At 53.0% G+C, this 22276-nt stretch overlaps 1 protein-coding gene across 6 annotated transcripts in view; it reads right to left on the bottom strand.

Annotated features, from left to right (window-relative positions):
• The window catches only part of MORN1 (MORN repeat containing 1), a 68832-nt gene that overhangs the window by 24046 nt on the left and 22510 nt on the right, over positions 1-22276 (bottom strand). For 4 of the 6 annotated variants that reach the window (XM_033228655.1, XM_033228656.1, XM_033228653.1 and 1 more), the window contains 2 exons: positions 13189-13312; positions 12035-12201 (listed from right to left, as the gene is read on the bottom strand). In XM_033228655.1, the coding sequence (XP_033084546.1) occupies positions 12035-12201; positions 13189-13312 (291 nt within the window). Of the gene's footprint in view, positions 1-8539; positions 9331-12034; positions 12202-13188; positions 13313-22276 lie in introns of those variants that run through there. The other 2 variants (XM_033228657.1, XM_033228654.1) reach the window with 2 other exon arrangements.

The raw sequence follows: 22276 nt of genomic DNA, 5'->3' as shown, positions 1-22276 counted from the left end.
AGCCAAGCCCACGCCAGCAGAGTCTCTGCTCACAGGCCCTGCCAGGGGAGAGCAGGAGCACACACACAGCCACGTGTATGAGGCCACACACACACGCACACACCTGCACACACGCGCGTACACACACCTGCACACACGTGCGCGCACGCACCTGCACACACACACGCACACACGCGCGCACGCACGCGCGCACACACACGCGCACACGCACACGCGCACACACACGCACGCACACACGCACACACGCACACACACACACGCACACACACGCACACACGCGCACACCCGGCTGTTTCCTCTTATCTCTACGACACACACCCCGAGCTCACACGCCCCAAGCCCACGGGTTCTATCTTGTCTCCCCTTTTCCACGTCTGCCAGAGATGCAGCCTCCATCTGTGATGAGCCCTCAAAGCCACACGGGGAACCTTCCCTGAAAGGCCTGGCCTGGAAGCTTCAAAGATGCCAGGGCCCCGGCAGTCTGGGAAAGGCCCAGGAATATTCTGAAGTGCTGGGAGGCTGAGGCGGAAGGGTCAGCACCCCAAGTCAGCTGCTGGCCCCACCGTCTCGGTGGTGGGGGACGGGGCCACACAGGTGTCTTCCCCGCCGTGGCTGCCCGTGCGATGCTCCCAATGGCCTCAGGGTTAGATTCTGACTGCGGGGCAGGGGGTGGACTGCGCGGCTGCTGCGGCCTCGAGGCTCCTGCTCGGCCCCCGCCGCCTCCGTCACCCCCCTGCTGCCCTGTGTGCTGGGTGCACTGGTATTTTCCATTTTGGGGTAAATGTTTAATCAAACATTTACAGAAAAGTCACAGGTAGAGTACAAAGAATGTTTTCCCTGCCTGGGCCATCTGAAAGTCCGTTTTTTTTTTTTTTTTTTTTGACGGAGTCACGCTCTGTGGCCCAGGCTGGAGTGCAGTGGCGCGATCTTGGCTCACTGCAAGCTCCGCCTCCCGGGTTCACGCCATTCTCCTGCCTCAGCCTCCCCAGTACCTGGGACTACAGGCGCCGCCACCACGCCGGGCTAATTTTTGTGTTTTTAGTAGAGACGGAGTCTCACCGTGTTAGCCAGGATGGTCTTGATCTTCTGACCTCGTGATCTGTCCGCCTTGGCCTCCCAAAGTGCTGGGATTACATGTGTGAGCCACCGCGCCCGGCCTCGTTGCTGAATTTGTTCCTCACTCCATGTCCTTGAGTGCATTTTACAAACCAAGAAGTGTTTCGCCTCACATAACCCAGCACAGTCGTCCTGGGGCAGGGCACGCCTCAGCGTCAGACCCCAGCCCGGGCTTTCCCATGGCCCAGTGATGTCCCTCACAGGAAGGAGATCAGCCTGGGACCACACATTGCAGAGAGCTGTCATTGTGTCTTCAGTCTCCGTCGGTCCGGAACATTCCCGGGCCTTTCCGTGACTGCCATGGTCCTGGCATCGTTGAAGCTTCCAGGCCAGGCCTTTCAGGGAAGGTTCCCCCATGTGGCCTTGTCTGAGGTCTCATCACAGACAGACCTGGGTTACGCATCGTTGGCAGGAGAGGCATGGATGCGATGCTGTGGTCTGCTCAGCACACACTGCCGGGTGGGGCAGGATTCTCACTGATCCAGTACCAGTGGAGTCCACCGTGATGGCTCCGTGAGGGTGGTGGGGCGTCTGCATGGGGAGCTGACTCCTCCTCCCTCTGCCGTCCGTGGGGGAAATTCCTCCATCCTGCCCCAGCCGGATCTGCTGCTTCTCCAGGGAACCCCAGTTCTTTTCAGATGTGAACCTGGGTGCTGTCTGCTCCTGTCTGCTGGGGAGCCACTGCCCACGGGCCCTGGCAGAGCCGGACAGTGAGTGCACATGCACGCACACCTCCCCACACACACGCACCTGCGCAGGCATGCACACCCGCACGCACACACGCACCTGCGCAGACACGCACACACACACGTGCAGGCACGCACACGCACACATGCACCTGCGCAGGCATGCACACACACATGCGCGCACACACATGCACACACACACGCACCTGTGCAGGCACGCACACATGCACATGTGCACCTGCACAGATGCACACACATGCACACACGCACCTGCGCAGACACGCACGTGCACCTGTGCAGGCATACACACACATGCACATGCACGCGTGCACACACACGTGCAGGCGCACACACACACAAGTGTACCTGTGCAGACACGCACACATGCACCTGCGCAGGCACGCACACACGTGTAGGCACACACACACATGCACACGCGCACCTGCGCAGACACGCACATGCACGCACACACACTTGCGCAGGCACGCACACGCATGCACACACGCACCTGCGTAGGCACGCACACACACATGCACATGCATACCTGTGCAGGCACATACACATACGTGCACACACACACAGCCATGTGTATGCAGACATGCACACAAACTCACAGGTTCACTTTCCTCTCTATGATGCAACCCCCCAGTTCAAACTCCTGAATGCAAGCCCAGGGTTCCTTCTTGTCCCCCCTTCTTTGTGTCCGTAGGCCCTGCTGCACCCTCAGCACAGGGATACCCCCTGGATGCTGCCTCCATCACCTCCTCAGGCCCCATGCTTGGGGGCTTCCCTGCTCCATTGGGCCCAACACCCAGACACGGCTCTGAGACCCCAATGGCCACCTCACTTGGCAGGACTTGATGGCTTTAGGACTGAATTGTTCCAGGCGGGAAGGGGAGGGAAGAACAGGAAGGAACCTGAGAGAAGAGAAAAGGACCTGTGGAGGAGGAGGGAACCTGAAAGCTTAAGCTTTTACCCAAAAGAGCAGCCACCTCCAAAGAGGCTGCTTAACCCCAAGGGAGGGGTGCTCCACCCACCTGCCAGCCAAAGAGCCCCTCGGCACCCACAAGCCTGCCTGAAGGCAGAGAATTAACCTTGGCCCCTCCAACATCCCTGCTTAGTTTTAGACAGACGCACACCCCGAAGTCTGAGTTCATTTCCATTTTCATCCACTGTTCTGGCATTGGAAGCAACATGATATCTTTTTATACCGTATTTTCTGGGACAGTCCCTCTATATGATGTGATCCCTAGAAAAAGAATTTATAGCACAAACATTCCTTTAAAAATATGGCTCTTTCATGCTACTCTGCCATAATTAACCATAGACAATTAATATTTAAAGCTCTTACCACCCCATGAGGCAATGAAATTTCCTGAAATTCTCTGCTGCACATTCAGACGCTTTTACTGGCAAGATTGGATTAGTGGCCGAGGGCACCTTGATTTTTAAAATCATCTTACAATAATGATTGATTCTTCATAGATCCCATCTGATGAATACTCAAAACCATTTGTCCAACACATGAAAAAGAGAAACCACTCAGATCTGTCGAAAATATTCACTGGGAGGGTTTTGTGCATTAAACCAAAAAAAAAAAAAAAAAAAAAGAAGAAGAAAAGAAAAGCAACCTGACGTCCTCTCACGCCTGCGGCCTCTCTACGTTCCCAAATCCAATTCACAGGGGATTGTTTGAGGCACTGGGCTCCAGCCGGCCTGACCATGTCCACCCGCCATGGGCAGCACCTGCACTCCAACTCAATGGCCCAAATTACGGGGCCCAGGCAGACACCCCACTGACAACAAGGGACACAGAAGGGTTCTGCGCTGCAAGCTGTGGGTGGGAATTACAAAAGGTTAAGAGACTAAATATAAAAATCCTTTGAATATAAAATCAATGTGCTTTGTTACGAAAATCTGGGTGCTGTAATTTAACCAAAATAGGGTTTAGAGTATCTGGCAATAGTCCACGCCTTGGAAATCGTCTTTTCTTCTCAACGAAATGCAAATCCTTATTTGAAAGTTAAAAACAACTAAACAACTGAAACATTTCATATCAACAAAATATTAAAATACTGTGATGTGCAATTATGTATCACTGACATTAGGCCTCCAGAAGGAAAAAGGATTTGCCCTCTTTGTCGACTTATTTCTATGAGTGAAAGGCAGGTTTCTGGAGGGTTTGTTCCCGGCTGCTGTTGGGTCTGGGAGGAAAGATGCCTGGGACCCCGAGTCCACGTCAGTTTGTTGGGGGCGAGTGTGAGCTCCCGGGAAGCCTGTCCCTGGGGTGGGCACGGCTGGGCTGAATTTCCAGCCTCCTCCACAGACAGTGGAGCAAGGCCTGTGCTCCCCACAACATGGGCATGAGGGGCGGGGCTGGAGGTGCTCCTGGGAGACCCCAGTGGCCTTGACCCAGCAGGAGGTGCCTTCCGGGGCCTTCTGTTTCCTTCAGTCCAGAGACCTCAGGGGCGGCACGGGGGTGACATAGGTGTGCTGGGCATCTGTGGCAGGTGTTTATCGGCCCCTGGCTGTCGCCCTGAGCTGCAGAACATGCTGAGACATTGGCAACTGCTTTAAAACGTGAGGCAGCTTGGCTTGGCTTGATTTCAGGTCTGACTCATGTCCATGCTCTCTCAAAGCTCTCCTTCTCTCCCTCCTCTCCCCAGGGCAGCCCGACCTCTGTGCCCCAAAGCCCAAAGGCTGTGAAGTCTGGAGGTGGCTGAGAACATTCCAGTTTGTGTTTGTGGCAGGTGGAGCAGCACAGGGAGGCAGCACATCCCACTGGTCGGGCCGACCCAGCTCCCCACGCACGACCCCCGGGGCAGAGGCCACAGTGAGGCCTGTCAGGTGTCCTGCCAGGCAAAGTCCAGCTGGGACTGGCAGGGGTGCTGCTTGAGCACAGCTGCCCAGGGTGGCCGGGTCAGCGCCCGTCTCCCACGCTCCCCACACACTCGCCCCTGGCACTGGGCTTTCACTGCAAAAGCGGTAGGCTGAGAGTCTTGTGGAGACGGAGGGTGAGACTAAAGGCTGTTTTGGGGTCACAGCAGGGCACCCCACCCAATTCCTTACCAGAGATGCGAGTGAGGCTCCCTGGGCTCCTCCTGCAGGGGTGACTGGAGACTTAGGTCCTTGCCTGCGGCCCTCTCCAGGACTTTCAAGTCGGTTGGTGCACCTGTGGGGCCCCAGCAGGGTACGTTCGTGACGAGCCATTTGGCCAAGACAGCCATTCTCCCCTTCTGCTCTGGTAACAGAGTCTTTGCCAGCACGTTGCGCTTCTTGTCTCTGTGTGGCCTAGTCTGGCTGTGTGGCCTGGTGTGGCCGGGCCGTGTAACCAAGTTCTGAGCAATGGCAGTGAGGGTGGCGCCTCCAGGAAGCTTCTTTAGAAGGGGAGGGTCCTAACCCCGCTTTTCTTCACGTTCTGGTTGTTTCGCATTCGTTGGTTTCGTCTTCCTGGACTCTCACAATCACAGGATCAAATTCATACGCTTATCAAAAGCCTTAAGGGCGCCAGTGGAGACTCCGCCGTCTTGTAGGATGCGTCTCATTCTGTGGTCCGTGTGCAGCAGCATCTTGCTCCTCTGGCCCACAGTCATGATTGCCGTTCCACCAGATCTGATGTCCACAGTTAAAACATGCTGCTTCTGAACCTGGCATGAGGCCATCCACAGGCCCACCAATTGGGCTTCCCCCTGCTTGAGGGACGCCAGAAGGCATGCCCCCTCCAGGAATGAGGCCCCCTCCACCAGGAATGACAGGTCCACCTCCCCCATGAATGCATCCATCTCAGTCACTTTTTCCCCTGCAATGTGTCTCGTGAAACTGTGTAGAGTGTTTGTGAGCTTTTTGTCCCCTCGTTCTGCATTAATAATAGCTAATAATAAATGCACAGAGAAATTTTAAAAACAAAGAAGCGGAGGGCCCTTCTCCTTGCCACTTATGCTTCCCCCTTTCTGCTAGCTGGAATGGGGCGTAATGGCTAGAGCCTGTGCAGCCATCCAGGACCATGAGGTGGTGCAGAAAGATGACAGTGGCAGAACAGGTAACAGGAACTGGGGTCCCCAGTGGCTGGGGAGGGAGCGCACCTCTCCCTCTTGAGCTCTGATGTGAGAAGTCATCTTGGCTGGACTGAAGTCACCCTAGTGTTGTTTGCTAAAAGCAGCCATGTCTCATCCTAAGCACATGGCCTGCCAGGAGGAAGCTGAAGTGGCAGGGCCTTGGGGAAGCCTGTGCCACGCAGCAGGGGGTCAGCGGCGGGGAGCAACCCAAGGGGCCTGGCGAGAGCCATCCTGCTGTCTGGCTGTGGCCGGGCTTTGTTGCAGGTGGCTGTCCCTAGTGTGCGTGGTCTGTGACGGCGGGGAGAGGGTCGCCCAGACCTGGAGCTTCCGCCGTGGATGCACGTGTCTCAGCCACTGGCTCAGGAGAGTCCTCAGAAGGGACTTCGGCAGGCAGGTGCCCTGGAGATTTTCTGGCCCAACTTTCTTTCAGGCCTCATGTTGAATTATCTTCTGGCCTGAAGGTCTCTGGCCTGACGTCTCTGCCCTGCACATAAGTGGCCGTCCAGGTGGGAGATCCTGCTTGGTGGCTGGAGGGCGTGTCACGGTCGGTGCGGGGTGGGCACTTTCCACAGGTGCCGTCTCTGCAGCCACGGGGCAGGGGTCTCACTGGGCATCCTGAATCCCATGGTCCCCGGCCCTCTCCCAGGTAAGCACAGAGACGGAAACTTGAGGCTGGGACCAGCACAGCTGAATGCGGCCCCGGGACGCACTGCAGGCCAGGCCAGAGGCTTCAACGGGGCCCACCCCTTGGCAAGGGTCTGGCCAGAGGGAAGGACGCCCGTCTGGGGGCCAAGCAAGTAGCTGCGACCGGGCCAGGGACGAGTGTGAGCAACGGACTTTGGTTTTTTTTTTTTTGAGAATGTGAAATTCACGCTTACAAGGAAATGACTCCTGGTGTATGTTCCCTGGACACACGGGACAGCCTCGGAACGGCACCCTTTTGTTTTCTTTCAGGACGATGGCTAAAGCTGGCCCCTGGTCCCCGCTGGCTGGTTGTGAGGTCTTCCTTGATTCTAGGGCCTCCATGCGGCTGGGCCTGGGCCTGTCTGGAATTGGCCCACCCTTTCCGGCCTGAGCAGGCGTTGCTGACTGAGGGACGGGGCTCCGGGAGCTGCCTCAGACCTCGGGGTGATGCTGGTGGGCCTAGGTAGACAGAGCGGGGCTCCTGACACAGTGGGGCTGATACCTCCAGGCCTCCCGGCCAGGACTACTCTTGTCTAAGCCATCATTATTTTAGTTTTCTCCTACTTGGGGATGAATGCTGTCCCGGCTGGAATTGAAAGTTCGAAATAACTCCGTTTCCTCTGTAGGGCTCCTGGCCAGCGTCCCCAATCCCCTAGGGCCTGAGGGCTGTGGTGGGGGCCTGGTTGGGCTCCAGGTACTGAGTGGGGCCCTCTGCCCAGCACCCTGCTGTCCTGGGGCAGGCAGGCCCCACCATGTCCTAGGGTGCTGTGAAGGCCACATGTTGGGGGCAGACTTTCAACGGGAGATGCGAATTGGAAAGAAAAGTTTGTGTCAACTGCTGCATGGAACGAAGGGGTTTGGAAGCAGCAAGCCCAATCAATCAGTCCTAAATGGGATTATGGATTACATAAAGAAGGGAAGATAAAGACTAAAGAGGCTGGGATGGTGGCTTATGCCGGTGATCCCAGCACTTTGAGGGGCCGAGGCGAGCAGGTCACGTGAGGTCAGAAGTTCGAGACCATCCTGGCCAACGTGGCAAAACCCCATCTCTACTAAAAATACAAAAATTAGTCGGGTGTGGTGCCAGGGTTAGTCCTGCTGGGTCCTTGGCCCAGTTGTTGAGACAGGAGACAGACAAAGCAAGGACCTGCCGACGGTGCCCCGGGGAAACATGCCCACCAGCCCCTTCCCGTGAGGGAGTTATCCAGTTTTAAGAAAAGGAAAGTAAAAGCAGTCTGTAATCCCAGCACTTTGGGAGGCTGAGGCGTGAGGATTGCTTGGACTCAGGAGTTTGAGACCAGCCTGGGCAACATGGCGAGGCCCTGTCTCTACAAAAAAATACAAAATATTAGCCAGGCATGGCGGCTTGTGCCTGTGGTCCCAGCTACTCTGGAGGCTGAGCTGGGAGGATCGCCTGAGTCTAGGAGGTGGAGGCTGCAGTGAGCTGAGATCACACCATTGCACTCCAGCCTGGGTGATGGAAAAGAAGTAGGAGCCTACTGGAGTGCCCCTCCCTGACTCTGGCCTCCCCCTCCTCTTCTCAGCATGGACTTGACTGCACCAGACCCCAGGCCAGGCTCCTCCCCTCCAGGGTGCCCCTGCACAGGTCGGGGTGCAGACCAGCATGTGTACTCAGTCATCCGTCCTTGGGGTGGACACTGCTGTTACCCTCCCTTTATAGATGAGGAAACTGAGGCACAGAGAGGTTTAGTTTCACATCAGTGTGAAAGCAGCAGCCCAGCCTCCCAGGGTTGGTCTTGGATGCACCCATGAGGCCTAGGCAGAGCTTGGCACCAAATCCAGATGTCTGGGGTTGAAGCCCCAGCAGGTCTTACAAAAACAAAAGCATGTACCTCTAGGTTTCCCAAGGGACATTTCTTTTGTGCTGGATAATTTATGGCTGGACACTCACATCACCGTCAAGCCAGAAATAGCCTGGGCCGGGCTGAGAGTTGGGGGAGGCCCCCAGACCCAGGCAGTGGGGCTGGTGCAGGGGCCCGCGCGGGGTAGGGTGCGATGCAGGCACAAGGCTGGTTTCAATCGAGACCTTGGCTCCGAAACTCTCTCCAAGTAGAAGGCGAGGCGCCCAGTAAGTATTTTTATGCAGAAATATGAGAACTATTCCACCTATGCGGCATAAAACGGCTTCTATAAACTGAGGTGAAGGCAGACGAGGGGGCGCGGGCTGGACCCCCCGTGGCCCTGCTGGCCCGAGGCTTGGCCGCCTTGGCCTCCTGTGGAGGCACTGGGCCCTGCTGTCCCACCTGGGATGCCCGCATGCTCTTTTAGATGAAGAATGACGCCAGGCTTGCTGCTCCGCTCACAGCCGTTGTTTGATGGAGCCTCATCTGATCCTAGAAGAATGAGCTCCCTACAAGCAGATCCCCGAGGCTCTGAGGCTCTGGGGCTCTGGCCACCGGCTGGGCGAGGTTTCCGGGAGCAGGGGCACAGGCGTGGAAGGTGGCCCTGCTGGCGGAGGCTCTTCCCAGGATGGCGAGGGCCATTTCGCTGCTGCTTCCTCCCACTTCAGCTGTGTGAGTCACGGATCCTCAGGGAGAACTTGGGGCCAAGTGACCGGCCAGGAGTGCTGGCTGCTGAGAGGGGCTGCTGCAGACAGTGACCAGGAGGGTCACAAGCCACACAGTGCCCGGGAGGGAGGGTGCAGGCGCAGCCTGCCAACCACACCCCTCAGCCCTGTCTCACTGCAGGAGAGCCTGGAGCTGAGCTGAGCTCACGAGGCGGTGTGGCTGGCCGCGCTGAGGTCTGGGGCACCCTTAGGACAGGCACACCTGGACAGGAAGATGTGAGCGAGGCTTTAGGGCCTGCTAGGCTGGCTTAAGGGACAGGAAAGGGCGGTCCAGACCAAGGCTCACCAGACTCCGGCTTGGGTGGGGCTGGCCCTGCCTGCCCACCCCAGGGGCCTGGAGGGTCAGAGTTGGGGCTCCCCCGAGTGGGACAGCCGGGTCAGGGGACTGTGAGGATTCAGGGGCGGCAGGTGGGGCTCAGGTCTAGAGTGGAGAGGCCTCGGAATTTGGGGAGGCAGTGGTGGTGCCATCTGTGCAAATCCTGGAGACAGCCCCCGGGGGACTTGGGGCTGCATGTGGTGGGCAGAGCCGGGCAGAGACATGGCAGGGACTGAGCTTGCATCGGCCAAGGCAGGTGACAAGGGCTGGCATATGAGGCGCATTTGGGGATGATTCGGGACATCTCATCAAACCTGGGACATTTACCTGCATGCGGAAGGTGGTGGCGCACAGCCCACCCCCGCTAAGTTGTGGATCTGGGCTCACCACAGCCTCTCAGATCTGCTCTGTGCTCCTCGACCCAGGAACCTGCGGCCTGTGTCCTCCCCAAGCAGCACCCCAGGCTCAGATCCCAGCTGTGTGAGGCCGGGGACCTCAGCTGTCAGCTGGGCCCTCTTCAAAGGCCCTCAAACTCAAAGTGCCAGGCATTTGTACAGTGGGGACCCCCACGCCCGACCCCCATTTACCGAGCCTTGGGGTGCAGGGCTGTGGCAAGAAGGACCCGGTGGCTGGCAGCACCCCAGGGCCTCCCAACGCTGTCAAGACTGTTCCCTCACTTTGGCACTGAGATGCACACTGTGCTGCACAGGAGGGTTTGATGTGCACACCGCTCGCTGCATGGGACATGCACACTGTGCTGCACAGGAAGGTTTGATGCGCACACTGTGCTGCATGGGACATGCACGCTGCACTGCATGGGAGGGTTTGACGTGCACATGGTTCACTGCAAGGGAGGGTTTGACGCGCACACCGCTCGCTGCACAGGAGGGCTTGACGCACACACCGCGCTGTACGGGAGGGTTTGACGTGCACAGTGTGCTGCACGGGATGGTTTGATGTGCACACCGCCTGCTGCATGGGAGGGTTTGACACGCACACTGCGCTGCACGGGAGGGTTTGACGTGCACACCGCTTGCTGCACGGGAGGGTTTGACGTGCACACTGCGCTGTACGGGAGGGTTTGACGTGCATACCGTGCTGCATGGGACACGCACATTGCACTGCACGGGAGGGTTTGATGCGCACACCGCGCTGCGCGGGAGGGTTTGACGCGCACACTGCTTGTTGCATAGGAGGGCTTGACACGCACATCGCGCTGCACGGGAGGGTTTGATGCACACACTGCGCTGCATGGGAGGGTTTGACATGCATATCGTGCTGCATGGGACACGCACACTGCACCGCACAAGACGGTTTGATGCACACACCGCGCTGCATGGGAGGGTTTGAGGCGCACGCCGCGCTGCACGGGAGGGTTTGAGGCGCACGTCGCACTGCACGGGAGGGTTTGATGGGCACATCACGCTGCACGGGAGGGTTTGACGTGCATGCTGCACTGCACAGGAGGGTTTGATGCACACACCACACTGCATGGGAGGGTTTGATGGGCACATCACGCTGCACGGGAGGGTTTGACGTGCACGCTGTGCTGCACAGGAGGGTTTGATGCACACACTGCGCTGTATGGGAGGGTTTGATGTGCACAGTGCGCTGCACAGGACGGTTTGATGCGCACACTGCTCGCTGCACGGGAGGGTTTGACGCGCACACCGCGCTGCACGGGAGGGTTTGAGGCGCACGCCGCCTGCACGGGAGGGTTTGAGGTGCACGCCGCGTTGCACAGGAGGGTTTGAGGCGCACGCCGCCCTGCACGGGAGGGTTTGAGGCGCACGCCGCGCTGCACGGGAGGGTTTGACGCACACACCACGCTACATGGGAGGGTTTGATGCGCACACCACACTGCATGGGAGGGTTTGATGCGCACACGTGCTGCATGGAGGGTTTGATGGGCACATCACACTGCACAGGAGGGTGACAGGCACACTGTGCTGCATGGGAGGGATTAAGCTTTGACTCAACTCCATGAGTAACTCTGCAATGATCTGTGTGAAGTCTAGGCCACACATTCTATGGAAGTGCAGTTCTCACTGGCCCCAGCCTGGGGTGCAGAGTTGGGGGCCGGGGGGCTTGTCAGAGCACCTAGGCCTCATCTCCACGAGGAAACGTGAGGCCACCCGTGCAGAAGTGGAGCAGCAGGAAACCCAGACCTTGAGAGAGCAGTTGGCGCCACGGCCCTTCAGAGCCACGGCCAGCGGCCACTGTGGGGGCTACCAGGTGGCAGGAGTGGCTGGGGCCATGTCCAGGCTGGCCACTGGCCTCGAGGCCTGGGTGAGTCTGCTGCCCTCAGCCAGGTAGACCCAGAAACTCTGCCCTGAGGACCCTACGAGGCTGAGCCCCTGCCAGGCTCAGGGGAGACGAACAATCGGCTTGAGCCTACGCAGCCACCCGGGACTGCTTGTCTGGGGATATGGGCTGCCTGGCCCTGCCTCCTTTCACCCACGCGTGATGACTGACCCTGGATGCGGCTTGCTCCTGCTCTGGCCTGGTTCTGGGTCCCCATGACGGCACATTCCCTTGACTGCTGGGCCTGGGCTCACCCACCCCCAACTGGTTTGTGAGCTCCACTTACCAAGCAGGCCACCGGGGGTGTCCTCCTGGCCACGGAGGGCACCCACATCCAGCTCCAAGTCTCTCCTGGGCAGGGGCACATCGGCTTCTGCACCTCTCTTGGCAGCTCTGGGCCCCGACACCCCAGCTGCGGGGCTGGACACAGGATAAGGGATGCATTCGAACCCACTGCAAAGGAATGGGGGCAGCTTGGCTCTGTTCACCCCACACCAAGCTAGGGTGCAGGCAGACAGCGTGGTCCATGCCCTGGACCCTGGGACTTGCCTACACTGAGTCCAGGGAGTGCTACTCAGCCTCTCTGGGAGGTCTCCTGCTGGGATGGGATCAACAGAGGCCCAGAGAGAAAAAAGGCCTAGCCAGATAGCAGGTCTCAGCTTGAAGGAAGAGCTGCCTGCCACCCCCATTATTCTTTATGACAACCCCAGCAGCATCACCTCTTGGGTGCATTCTGACTTTCACAGTGGGTCCAAGTTTACCGCAAATGTCAGACTGTCCTTAACTCTGGAGAAGGGCTGGTGGGAAAAGGGAGTGTCAGAGCTGCGGCGGTACAACTCAGGTCTGGTCGCCTGAGGCACTGCTAAATTCTGCCTGTGAATGGGAAAATGCATGGATTGTCATGTGGTGGGGCTTAGAGTGAGGCCTCTTCCTGGAGTTCTGCAGCTCAGGCCTCTGTTTGCATGTGGGTTCGTGCACACTCTGGCCTGGTCCAGCGTGTTCCTGGGAGGTCTGGTGATGTGTGCATGGGAGTGGCGCCCAACTAGGCCTGGCTGGTAAGGGCTGTTCCCCTCCTGGCTGCATCAAGAGAGGCCTGAGCATCTCTGCAGCCGACCCTCCTCCCAGGAGCGCCCAAGGGCCGGAGTCCTGACGACTCCCCTCCAGATACGGACCCAGGCCCAGAGGCTTCGGGCCGATTGCTGGGGGAGACTGGGGGCTCTGACCAGGGGCTTGTGGTCTCAGAAGGCAAGAGGGACCACAGTAAAGGGTCAGATACTGAAATTCAAGGGAGCTGTTTCCTTAGAACCGATATCGAATATTTCATTTGTCATAACCAGGACTTAGCCCAGGTCTCCAGGGAAAAAAGGACAAGGAATTAATGTGATCTAAATGAACTCAAAACAAACTCAAAACTAACTCATTGGTGTCACACGTACTCACAACGGGGTCTGGATGAGTGTCTCTTGGTTGTCTCTGTCCACTTTGAAAAAGCTGACCTCAGAATAGGCCGACAGCTGCACGTATCTGACGCCCGCTGAGATGTGCAGGACCCGGCCACTCTCGCCTTCCAGGAGAGAGAAGCAGGCAGTGAACACTCACAGGCAGCCAGGAGCAGGGTGCGCGGGCACAGGGCTCACCAAGACTCTGTCTGTGGGCAGGGGCCCAGGGCAGGCCTCTGGGACACTGTGTTTTTAACTCAGCGGGGCCACATTTGCTGGCAGCAGTGACCCCGGGGGGCTGAGTACCCCGGCTTGCCCTCCGTGGCCTCTCTACTCCTCTCCCATGCCCTGCAGAAGTTTCCCGGCCCTGGGATCTCTGGTGCTGGCCACACTCACCCCAACACCCCTGTGCCCCTTGCCTCAGGTCCTGGATCCTGAATCTCCAGCTCTGGGCTTCGGGGATCCCTGGCTCCAGCTCTGCCCGAGCCTGGGGGTGGCACACTATCAGAAGGCATCTCCTTGCCAACCAGCCTCAGGGGTTCACCTCAGGTACACCCAGACCCTGGGCTGGTCAGGGGCGTGGGGTGGCACTGGCACTCACAAGCTCCCGGGGCCTCCAACGTGGTCCTCATCCCCCTGGCGGATAGCAGGCCCTCCATGCCCATCTCTCACCCTGACCCGGGAGGGATGGTCCCTCCACCAAGGTACCCAGCACAGGGCCTGGCACACAGTGCCCACCAAGTGTCTGCTGCGTCAGCTGCTCCATCCTGCATCCCAATGCTCCTGGGAACCTCAGGCTGCAGGTGGCCCCCAGAGGACTATGCCCAAGGAGTGGACACCACTGTCCCTCTGAGTTGCTGAGTACAGATGCTCTGGGCCCTGCTGGGCAGGTGGAGGTGGCGGAGTTGGGTGTTCAGCCACTCAGAAGACCCCACGTGGGAGCTGGATAGCAGGGAGGAGTGGCTTGGGCACTGTGGGTGGAGGCAAGATGGCTGTGCCAAGAGGAGCAAAGAGGAAGAGGAAGGAGGCCAGGTGCCATGGCTCACACCTGTAATTCCAGCACTTTGGGAGGATCATCTGAGGTCAGGAGTTTGAGACCAGCCTGGCCAACATGGTGAAACCTGTCTCTACTAAAAATACAAAAATTAGTCAAGGGTGGTGGCAGACACCTGTAATCATCCCAGCTCCTTGGGAGGCTGAGGCAGGAGAATCACTTGAACCCAGGAGGTGGAGGCTGCAGTGAGCCGGGATCATGCCACTGCACTCCAGCCAGGGCGACAGAGCGAGACTTCGTCTCAAAAAAAAAAAAAAAAAGAAAAAAAAAGAGAAAGAAAGAAAGAAAAGAAACAAAAGAAGAGGAAGGAGACCAGTTCAGGGCCCCAGAGTGGATGCCAAGCTTTGGGATGAGTTCCCAGGTGGGAAGTGACTAGACTTCAGCGAACATGGGCCATTCAGACAAAGCAGGGCCCAGGCGGGCTCCCACTTGGGGTGGCAGTGGAGAGTCGCCTCAGAGCCTAGGGCTGTCCCTGATCATCACAGATGCAGGATCACACCCTGCACCCCTAGCACTAGGCACAGGTCCAGGGCCTGTGTGGACTCTGAGGTCAAGGTCCCATGGAGAAGGAAAGGTCAACAGGAACCCAGCCTAAGATCTGGCGCAGGAGACGTGACTGAGAAAGCAAAGATGTGAAATGTAAAAACACCAGAGTAGCCTGCTGGACTTCTGTATGGGGACGGAGTGACTGGGATCGATGGACACCCCGGTTCAAACCACCAAGAACGCCGACAAAGTGCGATGAAAATGATCATCAGGATCCCGGACACCAGGCAACTCAGGACAGATTCTTCAAAGAAGGAAACAAACGGTGTGGCCACTGCCTTAACAGAACGTGCAGGATGAGCTGCAGACAGAGGAAACTGAGGCAGAGCCCAACAAACCCCTCAGTTGAGAAAAATGAGCAGAGAGTCTGGGGAACAAGGCACACAGTCAGAGTTTTAAAGTTCAAAAGGCAGAGCAGCGAAGAGGACAGAGAGGACCCTGAGTAGAGGGAGGACCCCGCAGCCTGCAGGAGGCCCTGGAGTACTCAGCGGAGCACCAGTCAGCACACCTGGGACGAAACTCCACAAGGCTGGGGAAGAACCACCTGAAGAATTAAGAGGGACCAGGACCTGGGCCTCACACAGGACTGGGCATGGTGCCTGTTCTCATCGGCCAGGCTGGAAAAACTCAGAAGTCACAGGAAGCTGGGACAAGCTCTCAGAAGGTTCTTGCTACAGTCATGGGGAACCATTGGTGTGAGGCAGACAGGTCTCCAGCAGACCTGCCCAACAAATCATAAACACAAGACCCAGGAGGACTTAACTGTCTCCAAGTCACTGAACTGTGCCCCAGAACAAAGCTCAAGAATATTGACAAGAACACAAAAATATTCAGCACCCAACAAGGTAAAATTTACAATATCTGGCATCCAATCAAAGATTACGAGGCATGCAAAGAATGCAGGAAAGTATGGCCCATAACAAGGAGAAAAATACATTGACTGAAACCGGTCCAAAACCGACATGGATGTTAGAATCAGCAGTAAAGGACATTCAAGCATGGTGATCATAACTTTATTCCATGTTCCAAAGTTAAATAGAGACACAGAAGATATAAAAAAGAATAAAGAGCCGGGCATGGTGGCTCGCACCTGTAATCCCAGCACTTTGGGAGGCTGAGGTGGGCAGATCACCTGAGGTCAGGAGTTTGAGACCAGCCTGGCCAACACGGTGAAACCCCATCTCTACTAAAAATACAAAAAATTAGCTGGGTGTGGTGGCACGTGTCTGTCATCCCAGCTACTTGGGAGGCTGAAGCAGGAGAATCATTTGAACCTGGGAGGTGGAGGTTGCAGTGAGCCGAGATTGCGCCACTGGACTCCAGCCTAGGAGACACAGCGAGACTCTGTCTCCATCAATCAATCAATCAATCAATAAGAAAAAAGAACGATGTCAAACTTCTGGTGATGAAAACTATAATGTATGAGATAAAAAAAATATGCTGTTGCTCACAACAGGTTAAACATTGCAGAAGAAAAGATTTATGAACCTGGAAATGCGGTTAACCCTGGGCCAACATGGGGATGCTGGCCGCTGACCCTCCATGCGGCTGAAAATCCACGTCAATTCTGACTCCCCCATGACTTAACTCTAATAGCATACTGTTGACCAAAAGCCTTGCTGATAACAGAAACTGTTGATTAACACCTATTTTGTACTGTATTCTTACAATAAAGTAAGCTAGAAGAAAGAAAATCATAGTAAAAGAAACAAGGCCGGGCGCGGTGGCTCACGCCTGGAATCCCAGCACCCTGGGAGGCTGAGGCAGGCGGATCACGAGGTCAGGAGTTTGAGACCAGCCTGGCCAATATGGTGAAACTCCATCTCTACTAAATATACAAATATTAGCCGGGCGTGGTAGCACGTGCCTGTAATCCCAGCTACTCGGGAGGCTGAGGCAGGAGAATCGCTTGAACCCAGGAGGTGGAGGTTGCAGTGAGCCGAGATCATGCCACTGCACTCCAGCCTGGGCGACAGAGTGAGACATCTCAAAAACCCCAAAAAACAAAAAACATATTTACTATTTATTAAGTGGAAGTGGATTATCATAAAGATCATCCTTGTCTTCACACTGAATAGACTGAGGAGGAGGAGGAAGAAGAGGGGTTGGTCTTGCTGTTTCGGGGGTGGCCGAGGCAGAGGAAAACCTGTGTATGAGTGGATCCCGCAGTTCAAACCTGTGTTGTTCAACTGTACAGCTGTAGAAGCCATCCCAAGTGAACCATCGAGGGAAAAAAGAGTAAGAAAGAAAAAACAAGGAGGAAGAAAGAAAGGGAACCAGCCAACAGTGGGACAACCTCAAGTAGCCTAATCATGGGTAACACATGGGAGAGGCTGTGCCAGAAAAACTACTGGCAGAAATAATGGTTGAAAATTTTCCAAATTTAATGAAAACAACTGAGGTCAGGAGTTTGAGACCGGCCTGGCCTGCGTGGCAAAATCCTGTCTCTACTAAAAACACAAAACAAATCAGCCGGGTGTGGTGGTGGGTGCCTGTCATCCCAGCTATTCGGGAGGCTGAGGCAGGAGAATTGCTTGAACCTGGGAGGCAGAGGTTGTAGTGAGCTGAGATGGTGCCATTGTACTCCAGCCTGGGTGACAGAGCAAAACTCAAAAAAAAAAAAAAAAGAAAGAAACTAAAATCAAGATGTTTTCAGACATACAAAAGTGGAAAGAATTCATTACTAGCAAACCTGTACTAAAAGAAATGTGAGGCCGGGCGCGGTGGCTCAAGCCTGTAATCCCAGCACTTTGGGAGGCCGAGATGGGCGGATCACGAGGTCAGGAGATCAAGACCATCCTGGCTAACACGGTGAAACCCCGTCTCTACTAAAAATACAAAAAAAAAAAAAAAAAAACTAGCCGGGCGAGGTGGCAGGCGCCTATAGTCCCAGCTACTCCGGAGGCTGAGGTAGGAGAATGGCGTGAACCCAGGAGGTGGAGCTTGCAGTGAGCTGAGATCTGGCCACTGCACTCCAGCCCGGGAGACAGAGCAAGACTCCGTCTCAAAAAAAAAAAAAAAAAAAAAAAAAAAAAAGAAATGTGAAAGATTAAGTCCTTCAGATAGAGGAAAATGACAGCAGATGGAAATATGGACCCACAGGAAGAAGCAAGAAGAACCAGAAGCCACAGCAATGTGGGTCAACAGAAGAGACTGCTTACTGTTTATGAAGCATACATTAAAACCTAAGTGGTCATTTAAATAAAAATAACAATGTATTACTAATTTTATTACATATATGAACATAAAATGTATGAAAACAATTGCATAAAAATTGGGAGTGGCAAAAAACGTATACAATTGTACAGTTCTTACACGTGAAGTAGTATTATAGCTCTTGAAAATAACTGTGTCACAGTTTGCCAGGAGAAAATAATAAAATAAAAAAGAAAGAAAGTAACTGGTAAGTCAAGATGTACCTCTGCTACCCCTGACACAGCAAGACCAACCCTTCCTCTTCCTCCTCCTCCAAACCCTTCATGATGGTCCACTTTCACTTCATGAATTGTAAACCCTAAAGTAATCCCTCAAATAATGAAGCAAAGAGTTATAATTAATCCCTTAACAGAGGGCCAGGCGCGGTGGCTCACACCTGTAATCCCAGCACTTCGGGAGGCCCGGGTGGGTGGACTGCTTGAGACCAGGAGTTTAAGAGCAGCTTGGGCAACAGAGTGATACCTCACTCTACAAAAAAAAAAATTTTTTTTTAATTAGCCAGGCATGGGTGGTGTGCACCTGCAGTCCCAGCTACTCAGGAGGCTGAGGCAGGAGGATCACTTGAACCCAGGAGGTCGAGGCTGCAGTGAGCTATGATTTCACCACTGCACTTCTGCCTGGCTGACAGAGTGAGACCTTGTCTTGGAAAAAAAAAAAAAAATCAGAGAAGATAAAATGGAATCATAAAAAATGCCCGATTCAAAAAAGATAAAAATAGATATAGAGAGGAAATAAACAGCTGGAGCAAATTAAAAAATAGTAAAATGGTAAATTTAATCTTACTGTGTCAATAACCATATTAAATGTGAATGGTATAAACAGTTGAGTTAAAAGGCAGAGATTGTTAGATTGGATAAAGCAACATGACTATATGCTGCCTACAAAAAGAACACTTAAAAAACATAAACAGGCTAAAAGTAAAAGGATGGATACAGCTACATCATGCTAATGCTAGTCAAAAGAAATAAAAAGTGACCATATTAACATCACAGAAAGTAGATGTAAGAGTAAAGACAGTTAACTAGAGATAAAGAAAGTAATTTCACAGTGATAAGGGATCAACTGATTAAACCACATAAATATCCCACATGTATATGTCCCCAATAACAGAGCCCCAAAACACATGAATCAAAAATTAAGAGAAATAAAAGCGGAAATAGGCAAATCTTTTGTTTGTTTGTTTTGAGACGGAGTCTTGCTCTGTCACCCAGGCTGTAGTGCACTGGTGTGATCTCAGCTCACTGCAACCCCCGCCTCCCAGGTTCAAGCAATTCTCCTGCCTCAGCCTCCTAAGTAGCTGGGATTACAGGTGTGAACCACCATGCCTACTTTTTGTATTTTTAGTAGAGATTTTAGTAGAGATGGGGTTTCACCATGTTGCCTAGGCTGGTCTCAAACTCCTGGCTCCAAGCGATCTGCTTGCCTCAGCCTCCCAAAATGCTGGGATGACAGGTATAAGCCACTGCACCTGGCAAGGCAAATCTATCATAGTCAGATATTTCAATATGCTACTCTCAATAACTGATAAAACAAGCAGACAGAAAATCAGCAAGGATATAGTATACTTAAACAATAATATCAACAAAACTGACCTGATTTATAAAATACTGTATGCAACAAAATTCACATTCTTCTCAAGTGCACACAAATTCTTCCAGAAACTTGAAGAGAGAATTTTTCCTAATTCACTCATTCTATGAGGACAGCATTACCTTGATAGCAAAACTAGACAAAGACATTACAAGAAAAGAAAATTTCATGCCAATATCATCTTCATGAAGAGGGATGCAGAAATTCCCAACAAAACTTTAGCAAACTGAAGGACAAGATAATTCATTGCTCTATTAAAAAAAAAAAAAAAAAAGAGAAAGGAAGAAAAAAAGCCAGGCTTTGTGGCTTACACCTGTGATCCCAACATTTTGGGAGGCTAAGGTGGGAGGATCGCTTGAGCCTGGGAGTTCGAGACCAGCCTGGGCAACATAGTGAGATTCTGTCTCTATAAAAACAAACAAACAAACAAACAAAAAGATAATTGGGGAAAGAATACTCTTTTTAACAAATGATCTTGGGACAAATAGATATCCACATTCAAAAGAATATACAGCAGTTGGACTCCTTCCTTACACCATACAAAAAGAGTAACACTGAATGGTTCACAGTCCTAAATGTAAGAGCTAAATATATACATATTTTTGTGTATATATACAAAATATATATAAAATTTATATATATTTATTTACATATGTTATATATACAAATAAAATTATATATAAATAAAATTATATATAAATATTATATAAAATTCTATTTATTTTATATATATATATATTTTTTGAGATGGAGTCTTGCTCTGGAATGCAGTGGTGTGATCTTGGCTCACTGCAACCTCTGCCTCCTGGGTTCAAGCAATTCTCCCGCCTCAACCTCTCAAGTAGCTGGAACTATAGGAACCCACCACCATGCCCAACTAGTTTTTGTATTTTTTAGTAGTGATGGGGTTTTGCCATGTTGGCCAGGCTGGTCTTGAACTCCTGACTTCAGGTGATCCACCTGTCTTGGCCTCCCAAAGTGTTGGGATTACAGGTGTGAGCCTGGCCTAAAGATATAAAATTCTGGCCAGGCGCGGTGGCTCAAGCCTGTAATCCCAGCACTTTGGGAGGCCGAGACGGGCGGATCACGAGGTCAGGAGATCGAGACCATCCTGGCTAACCCGGTGAAATGCCGTCTCTACTAAAAAATACAAAAAAAAAAAAAAAACCTAGCCGGGCGAGGTGGCGTACTAGTACAACGAATAAATGAGTAAAGCAAGTCAAAGGAAATGAGGTCAATATGTAAAAATCAGTGGTAGTCTAGCAACCTCTGAAATGAAGTTAAGAAAATTCTACTCATGATGGCATAAAAAGAATACAACAAATTTATCAGTGTGTAGAAATAATTAACAAAATACTTATAATTCAATATCTAATAAAATATTATTACATATTAATAGATTTCACAAAGAAGTGCAAGATGTGTGCTGAAAGTAACAAGACACTGGTGATAAAGTAGGAACTTGAACTAAATGGAGAGATGCTTCTGCGTTCATGAGCTGGAGGCCTCAGTGTTGGTAAGATTTCATCTGGCCGTTCTCTCCAAAGGGGTTCAACGCACCCCTCAACATTCCAGCAGCCTTCTTTTATTGTTGTTGCAGAAGTTGGCAAGCTGATCTTAAAATTTCATACGGAAATGTAAAAGTCCCAGCAGAGTCAAGATCATTTTGAAAAGGAGAAACAAGACTGGAGGACTCTCCAACTGGAAAACGTGCTAAAAGCGACAAGAATCCAGAGAGTGTGGTTCTGGCATAGACTGAAGATAAATCAGGATAGACAGATCAATGGCGCAGACTGGGAGTCCAGGCATAAACCCTGACTCTTAGGGCTGACTGATTTTCAACCAAGGTGCCAAGGCAACTTGATGGCGAAAGGACAGTGTTCTCAACAAATTGTGCTGGGATGACTGAACATCCCCATGAAGAAAAGATGAATTTAGAACTTTATCTTTTCCATAAAAATAACTCAAACTGGATCACAGGTTTAAATGTAAAAGCTAGAACTATAAGACTTCTAGAGCGATATGAGAAAATCTTTGCGAAACTTGAGTTAGGCAAAGAATTCTTAAATACGGTACCACAACTATGATCCATAGAAGAAAAAATGGACAAATTGGACTTCATCAAAATTAAACATTTTTGCTGTTCCAAAGATAGCATTAAGCAAATGAAAAGACAAGCCATACGTGGACAGAAAACATTTGCAAAGATGTATCTGATAAAGGGCTTGTAGGCAGAATCGGTAAAGAACTCCATGGCTCAAAAACAAGAAGACGACTTTTCAAAAATTTCTTCTTCTTTCTCTCTCCCCCTTTTTTTTTGAGACAGGGTCTCCCTCCGTCGCCCAGGCTGGAGTGTAGTGGTGCAGTCACTGTAGCCTCAACCTGCTGGGCTCAAGAGACCCTCCCAATTTAGGCCTTCCAAGTAGCTGGGACCACAGGCATACACTACTATGACCAGCAAATTAAAAACAATTTTGGGGCCGGGCACGGTGGCTCATGCCTGTAATCCCAGCACGTTGGGAGGCCGAGGCGGGTGGATCATGAGGTCAGGAGATCGGGACCATCCTGGCTAACACGGTGAAATCTCGTCTCTATTAAAAATACAAAAAATTAGCTGGGCATGGTGGCGGGCACCTGTAGTCCCAGCTACTCGGGAGGCTGAGGCAGGAGAATGGTGTGAACC

The sequence above is a fragment of the Trachypithecus francoisi genome, unplaced genomic scaffold, assembly GCF_009764315.1.
Source record: "Trachypithecus francoisi isolate TF-2019V2 unplaced genomic scaffold, Tfra_2.0 Lachesis_group12, whole genome shotgun sequence".
Classification (NCBI taxonomy): Eukaryota; Metazoa; Chordata; class Mammalia; order Primates; family Cercopithecidae; genus Trachypithecus; species Trachypithecus francoisi.
Note: the sequence above shows the minus strand (reverse complement) of the source record. Positions and strands in the feature narration are given on the sequence as shown.